Here is a 7121-nt window from a genome sequence, read left to right on the forward strand (position 1 = left end):
CCGGGCCGGGGTCGGGGGCCGGGGCGGGCCCGGCGCGCACCACCTCCAGCACGGCGCTGAGAGCCACGTTGCGGCGCAGCTCGGCGCCGTCGGGGAAGGGCCCCCGGCACTCGGGACACGCTTTCTCGCAGCGGCCCCACCAGTCCCGGAGGCAGGCCCCGCAGAAGTTGTGGCCGCAGGGCAGCGTCACCGGGTCCTGGTAGAGCCCCAGGCAGATGGCGCAGTTCAGCTTGTCCTCCAGCAGCTGCGCGGCCATGGCGGAGGCGGGAGAGAGGGCAGGCCCCGGACGCTTAAAGGGACCGCGCGGGCCGACATCGCCCGGGCGTGGCTGCAGCGGGGAGGAGCGAGGACCCCACCCAGGAAGGCGAACTCCGGGCTGCGGCCGGGCCCTTCCGGCGCCCCCGCGGCCAGCCGCCGCACCCAGAGCTCGCCCGTCCACACCAGCCGCCCGCGAGGCCCACTGCACCCCTGTCCACCTCCACCAGGTCCGCTGGAAGGCTCCGCGTTCCCCGATTTGCGTCTCTCTCTCTAGGCTCTTTCCTTACCCGGCTGGGAGCTAGGATCCGGCTCTCTCGGGTCCCACCATGGTAGCTCCAGCTGGCTTCCCTAGACCCTCAACAGCCCAGCTCCTGTGCAGGGATCTGGCCCCAGCCGCTACAGACCAGAGGCTTGGGAACCCCACCAGGCCTCTGGGCTCATCTGAAAATCAATAGAGCTAACAGCGTAGACCTCCCACTTGGGCTATTTAATAGTGCACGTGGGAGGGACTGGAGAAAAAGAGTCCACGGCAGACAGCTGGCGCTCAATAAATGCTCCCTCCTGATACGACGTGCTCTGCTGTATTTTTTCCTGGAGCCAGATTTCGGGCATTTGCCAGATTGGGGTGTCTCCCCATTCTGGACTACGCCTGATTTTGTTTCTTTATAAACAGTGAAATGGAAATTTCTGGTCACCAAGAGACAGACCAGTCAACAGTGTTTTTTTCCAAACGCCCCTTTATTGGATACTCCAACCAAACTTCAGCTGCAATCAGCATTCCCTCTGTGCTGGCCCACTACTGGGGAGAGTTCTTTCTTTGAGTTCCAAGTTGTTCTGGAATCCCAAGTTTTTGAGAGTGAACCAAATGTTTCCCCTTGGGTCACTCTCAAAAAGGGGTCCTGACCACTTACCCACTGCCTCCCCGTGCAGTGTGTGTCCCAGGAGAGTTAACTCATTTCTAACCAAGCTGGCCTGATTTTGAGGCAGAAAGCACCCTCACTGCAGTGCAGATTGCATCCTCTGGGTAGTGATACATGAAGTTTGTCTTTCTGGAAAAGGCATACACATCGCCCCTTGACGTGCTACTACCAGCCTTCTCCTTTAGGGAGGGGGAAAACACCTAACTATCCAGCGAGGGTCCTGGGGCTTTCTGGCCTATAGCAGGAAGTGTACTAGATGTCTCTTGAGACAGTTGTCACCCCACCTGACAGGGTTTCTTATCCCAAGCATTCTGGTGGAGCCAGGAGCCTGCCACCGCACAGAGCACCAGGCAGAGGGGCCAATGCTCAGGGCTGGCAGATCTTCAAGGGGCTTGTGGGACTGGCCTAGGTCCACTGCTTGCTTTCTTCAGTGGCTGTCTTCTTCAGCCACGGGGATCAGAGGGCCCCTGACACCCTCAGGAGGCAGAGGTGAGGTGTCACCTCCTGGGGCAGGAGGGAGCCCTCTTCCCACCCATGAAGCAATACAGCTCCAGCAGGGGGACTCTGGCTGCTCCTGGAACACACACCCAGACCAGCTACAGCCAAAGTCATCTTTATTCACATCCCCCACCCCTGTCACTGGAAAGTCCCCTTCACTCCAAGCCCTGCGCTGGATGGGAGGGGTCCAATGAGGGGCTGCTTCGGGTGGGGCCCAGAAACCCCAGCTTGGCCCTCTGGAGCCGTCTTTACTGTTCCTCCGAGGTGGGTGCACTCTGGCCCCTCAGTAGATGCCATAGGTGGGCTCATGACTGTCCCTGTACCGGTCCAGGTAGCGCAGGGGCTGCCGGTGCGGGAAGCGCTTCTGCTTGGGGTGGTAAGGGGGCGGCCGCACAAACTCAAACACGGGCTCCCGCATGTCTGCAAGAGTGAGGGGCGGGGGGTGGACTCCTGCTGGCCCGAGCCTTTCCTCCCTTGTCTGTGAGGCGGGCCCAGCCCGCGACTGCCCACCTGAGGAGCGACACGCCTAATGGTGGCCCTCTTAACAGAGCTCCACCCTGGCAAGCCCAAGCCCCTGCCCCCCAGCCTCGCTCTGCCCTTACCCAGAAGCTGGTGAAAGATATGGGTGACCGACTCATCCCAGCGGCACTGGAAGAAGGCCAGGCCAGCTGGAGTCATGGCTTCTTGGTGTTTCTTGTAGAAATCAAAAGTGTGGAAGGTTCGCTGGGCCAGCTGGTAGCTGTGAGAACACCGAGAACTTGTGGGGGCAGGGAGAGGGGCGCCAGAGCCCCCACCCCCTCCAGCCCACAGGCGATCCTGAGAAGCCCCTTAGGTTCTGCCCAGCATACTGCTCTTCTGCCAGTCTCAAGGCCTAGGTCAGGTGGAGAACTGGGCAAGAGCGACCATTTGGGGGGGGCTGGACTGAGGCCTGGGCTACGTGTGGGGGGGTGGAGGTTACCAGGGTGAGGGGCGGGCATCCTCGGAGAAGTCAACTGGCTTGTCCTGCTTGAAGAGCAGGAAGGCAAAGCGGTGGAAGCCGGAGCCTCGGGCGGGGAAGGGGGGTAGGTAGGGACACGTCTCCTGTCCTTCAGCCACTCTGTTGCCTGGGATGTTGGTTCTGGTAGGAGGAAAGTATACATTCACTGTCACTAGAGGGAGGCGACAGGAGTGTCCCCCCATGTACACCTAGAGGCTGATAAATTCCCTGGGAGGCTAGACCCTGAATGATTTCTATCATATGATAAAGTAGGAGGCCGAGCTCTACCTCCTGGAGCAGGAGGACTCACAGTGAGGCTGTGGACAGGTTTCCTGAGACTGTCAGGATGACAGCAAGGCCCGGTGACTAGGCCCTGGGGTCGCCACAGTCATTCAGGCCAGAAAGCCATGTCATTTGAGGGCTGCTTCTCTTTCCGTTTCTGGAATGCTCTTGAGTGAGTCTTGTCAAAGAGCGTTTGCCCAGCCTGGCACTGTACCTGCCCCGAGCTCCCCAGAGGGTCCTACTGCACAGGTTGTAACTGCAGTTGAATAAAAACAAAAGAACCAAGGGCCGGCTCGTGGCTCACTCAGGAGAGTGCGGTGCTGATGACACCAAGGCCGCGGGTTCGGATCCCATATAGGGATGGCCGGTTAGCTCACTGGGTGAGCGTGGTGCTGACAACACCAAGTCAAGGGTTAAGATCCCCTTACCGGTCATCTTTTAAGAAAAACAAACAAACAAACAAACCCAACAGAACCAGCCTCCCAGGCACTGGCCCCAATTGCCCAGAAGTCCCAAAGCTGGGGTCTGATCATTGCCCCCTGGCCTGGTACTCAGAACCAAAAGCCACTGAGAAAACAAAAGGCAGCTCAGCCTGGGGGTTATGGGGACTGTCCAGGGAGGGAACATCCAGTGATCACTTGGAGAGATGTCACAGCTGCCCAAGGCCTCATCTCAGCTGCCCAAAGCCTCTCAGGATCCTTTTCCCATTTGACTGTCACAGTGTCCCTCAGGGTGGGGAACCAACAGAACCAGCCTCCCAGGCACTGGCCCCAATTGCCCAGAAGTCCCAAAGCTGGGGTCTGATCATTGCCCCCTGGCCTGGTACTCAGAACCAAAAGCCACTGAGAAAACAAAAGGCAGCTCAGCCTGGGGGTTATGGGGACTGTCCAGGGAGGGAACATCCAGTGATCACTTGGAGAGATGTCACAGCTGCCCAAGGCCTCATCTCAGCTGCCCAAAGCCTCTCAGGATCCTTTTCCCATTTGACTGTCACAGTGTCCCTCAGGGTGGGGAAGGTATGTGGTGGCACCATCCCAGTTTTACAGGTGAGTAAATGAGTTCAGAGAGATGAAGAGGCTGTGAGGACTGGCCAAGGCCCCACTGCTTGCTTCTTTTTCTGTACCTTTCTTGGTACACACCTAGGCATCAGGAGGCAGAGGTGAGGGGTCTCCTCCTGTGGTGGGAGGTTAATTCAAAAGCCCATTGTTAAGCCATGGTGGAGCCAAGACTGAGATTCTGGTGCAGCTCTCTGCAGGCTCGCAGGGCCTCCTCACACACCTCTGACCCACTCCCCCCGAGATACTCACACCAGCCAGTGGATGTACTCGGCATCTGGCTCCAGCAAGTGTCCATCTGCACACAAACACACCCCGCTGACCACAGGCCCTGCCGTCCCCTCCCTTAGGAGGAGCGGGGGCTGGAGTTCTCCACTGGCTCTCCCTCCCCCAATCCTTCAGGGCCCTGGCTCAAGGGAAGTAAGGAAGGCAGGAAGCCTGGTGAGTCCCAAACACCTACCCAAGTTGGTGAGCAGCAGGGTCCACAGGGAGCCCTCATCTGCCTCATAAGTCACCTCTGGGGCCTGGGCAGCCTGGCAGGGAGAGAACAGGGGAACTGTCAACCACCACCAGGGACAGACAAGATGCTGCAAACAGAATTTCTTTCTGGAGGCCTGGAGCCCGAGGGAGCCTCGGAGAAGGGAGAGCCCACCCTGATTCAAATGCCCTTGACAGCCCCTCACAGGGGCAGATAGGCAAAGACATGCTCATAGAAGGAACAGGAACCCTGAAGAGCTGCCTGTCTGGAGAGTTGAACCACGAAAAGGACCACATGTCAAGAGACGGGCTGGGAAGACACTCCAAAGATAGTGGGCCAGCCACGGGAATGTGCAAAGATGGAGCTTTTTCCCCCTTTGTTTTGTATTATTTTCTTTGTAATCTGTCATGGTGTTGTTTCCCAGGAAATCAAAAATAGAGAACACCAAAACCCCAAACCCAGGAGCTGTCTGAGGTGCTGCGATGGGCTATGTCTGTGTGCACATGGGGCACGGAGGGCACAAGCAAGCAATTACCTCTGTCGGAGTCACCTCATTGCCATGGTACACGGGCATCAGGTCCTCCTCACCCACAGCGTAGGCCACATGCAGGGGGACCCGGGGCACAAAGGTGGCCCCGTGGAACAGGTCTCGGTAGAGGCCGTAGTACTCAGCCAGACGCTGCTTGTGGTAGGGGCCACAGGTGTTCTCCCACTCGGCCCGCACGGCCTCCAGCGGGATGCTGGCTGGGAAGGAACAATGCCTGTTGAGATGCAGGGCGGGGGCAGAGCCACACCCAGGGCGCTCTCCCCTGGGAGGGCTTACCTGTGCGGAGGCGGGCAGCCCGCTCCTCTTCCACATTGGCCCGCAGCTCCCGGAGGAACTGTTTTCGTTCCAGTAGCTGTTGTGTCCGGCAGATCTTGGGTGGAGGCAGCCCAATGTCAATCTTGTTTTTGGGATCTGGATAGGGAAGACATGTTGGAAGAAGCAGGCCCAAGTCTTCCTGGCTAAACCGCTTGTCCCTACCTAGTCCTCTCACTCTGCTATCCAATCTTTCTTTCTGAGTCACAAAACCAAAACATCCAGTGCACTCTGCTTCCCAGACCTGAGCATGGTCCAGTTTCTGATCCCCAAACCAGTCTTACACTGTCTTGTCTAAGTCATGGGAAATCAAAGCAGGTGGTCACCCCAATCATAGTTGGGATCACCTCCAAGCATTCCCAGCTGGCCATGGGCACACACCCGTGTTCTGGGTGGAATGAATAGCTAAAGCTAGAAGGGCTTAAAGAAGTGTTTCTCACTCAGTAATGGACAGAGAAACCATACAAATCACCCAGGAAATTTGCTAAAATTCAGATGTTGATTGAGCAGGTCAGGGAGAGGCCTGAGATTCTGCAATTCTACAAGTTCCTAGGTAATGTCTGTGCTGCTGGTCCCAGAAAATGCAGTAGCAAGGCCCTAGAAAACTGTCAATCCAACACCTTCCTCCATGTACATCAGACAACAACACTAATGACTAACATGTATTGAATCCTCATCAGGGATGGCACTGGTCTAAGAGTTTCAATGGACTGTATCCTTCAATTTTGTGACATTAGTCTAAGAATTTAGGCATTAGTCTAAGAATTTCAATGGACTGTATCCTTCAATTTTGTGACAAAGACACAACTGTTTTATTTTACAGTTGAAGAAACTGAAACTCAGGTACGTCACCCATAAGTTTAGCTGAGATTTAAATCGGGTTATTTAGATTCCATGCTTGTGCCTTTAACCATCATAAAAACTGCCTCTATGAATGCTTTCCAAAAGGGTGTACTCTGTAAGTTTCTCAAAGATTGAGTCCCTGAGTCACCTTGCCCAGGACTTTAACTTCATTCAGCAATGTATTGCACACCTACGTGCCAGGCACTGTGTGGGTGCAAGGATCCAGTGGTGGGCAAGACAGGCAGGATCCCTGCTTGCAGGGCGCTCACAGTCTGGGGGAGGCAGCGAGAGAGTACAAGGTGGCCTGGGCTACATTCAGAGTATTTTAGGAGCACAGAGGGGTGCCCCAACCCGGAATGGGAGTGGGGATCAGGGAAGGATTTAAGTAGATATTTTAGGGGCTGAAACTCTAATAGTGGGGGGAGGGAAAAGTAGGGGGAGCAAAGGGGGCGAAAACTCCTGGTGGGGCTGCAGGACCGCCAGAGCCCACGGGGGTGCAGGCAGGCCCTGCGCTGCCCCCGGCGAACACGGGGGCGCCGACGACCTCGTGCAGTGCCCGGGGGAAATGCCAGCGGGCCCCCTCGAGTTCCGAGGCCGGTGCCCTTCGCCCTGCCCCGGTCGCCCCGCACCTGTCTCCTCCCCGAAATGCTCCCGGTAGGTTCGCCACCAGTGTGGGGCCCGCGCCTCCTGCTCCGCCCGGCGCCGGTAGCGGTCGAAGCTCCGGTACTTTTCCAGCCGCTCCAGGTTGCTCACGTCGATGTCCGCGTTGGGCATCGGCCCCAGCGGGGCTCTGCGGCGGCTCAGGGCAGCTGTGGGCAGAGAGCGGGACGTGAGGCCGGCTCGGCCCCAGCCCCAGGGCTCGGTCTATGGGGCCCTCCGAGGGCTCCCCCGCCGGGCCCCTCACCCGAGGTGCTGAAGCCCCGCCACCGCCGGCTTCCGTACAGCGCCGCTC

The 7121-nt window shown here is 57.7% G+C and overlaps 2 protein-coding genes across 2 annotated transcripts in view; both read right to left on the bottom strand.

The window, feature by feature from the left end:
* The window catches only part of TRIM65 (tripartite motif containing 65), a 21112-nt gene extending 20768 nt beyond the window's left edge, over positions 1-344 (bottom strand). Inside the window, exon 1 of the mRNA XM_008566107.1 lies at positions 3-344. Coding sequence (XP_008564329.1) covers positions 3-256 — 254 coding nt within the window. The 5' untranslated portion in view covers positions 257-344. The remainder of the gene's footprint in view (positions 1-2) is intronic.
* A 1431-nt stretch (positions 345-1775) lies between these two features.
* On the bottom strand, positions 1776-7115 carry MRPL38 (mitochondrial ribosomal protein L38). The gene is made up of 9 exons (XM_008566095.1): positions 7074-7115; positions 6799-6978; positions 5291-5425; positions 5003-5211; positions 4450-4522; positions 4242-4287; positions 2635-2793; positions 2279-2415; positions 1776-2096 (listed from the first exon to the last, which is right to left on the bottom strand). The coding sequence occupies exons 2-9, from the start codon at positions 6941-6943 to the stop codon at positions 1960-1962; spliced, it is 1041 nt and encodes a 346-aa protein (XP_008564317.1). The 5' UTR covers positions 6944-6978; positions 7074-7115; the 3' UTR covers positions 1776-1959.
* Between the last annotated feature and the right edge of the window lie 6 nt (positions 7116-7121).

This window comes from Galeopterus variegatus, unplaced genomic scaffold, assembly GCF_000696425.1.
Source record: "Galeopterus variegatus unplaced genomic scaffold, G_variegatus-3.0.2 Scaffold219, whole genome shotgun sequence".
In the NCBI taxonomy this organism is placed as follows: Eukaryota; Metazoa; Chordata; class Mammalia; order Dermoptera; family Cynocephalidae; genus Galeopterus; species Galeopterus variegatus.

Coding starts and splice junctions, on each gene's coding strand:
- MRPL38 (XM_008566095.1), bottom strand. CDS start 6,943: ATGCCCAACGCGGACATCGACGTGAGCAACCTGGAGCGGCTGGAAAAG. Junction 2,794..4,241: donor GAGTACATCCACTGGCTGGT/GTGAGTATCTCG, acceptor TCCTCCTACCAG/AACCAACATCCCAGGCAACA. Junction 2,416..2,634: donor GATGCCCGCCCCTCACCCTG/GTAACCTCCACC, acceptor GTGTTCTCACAG/CTACCAGCTGGCCCAGCGAA.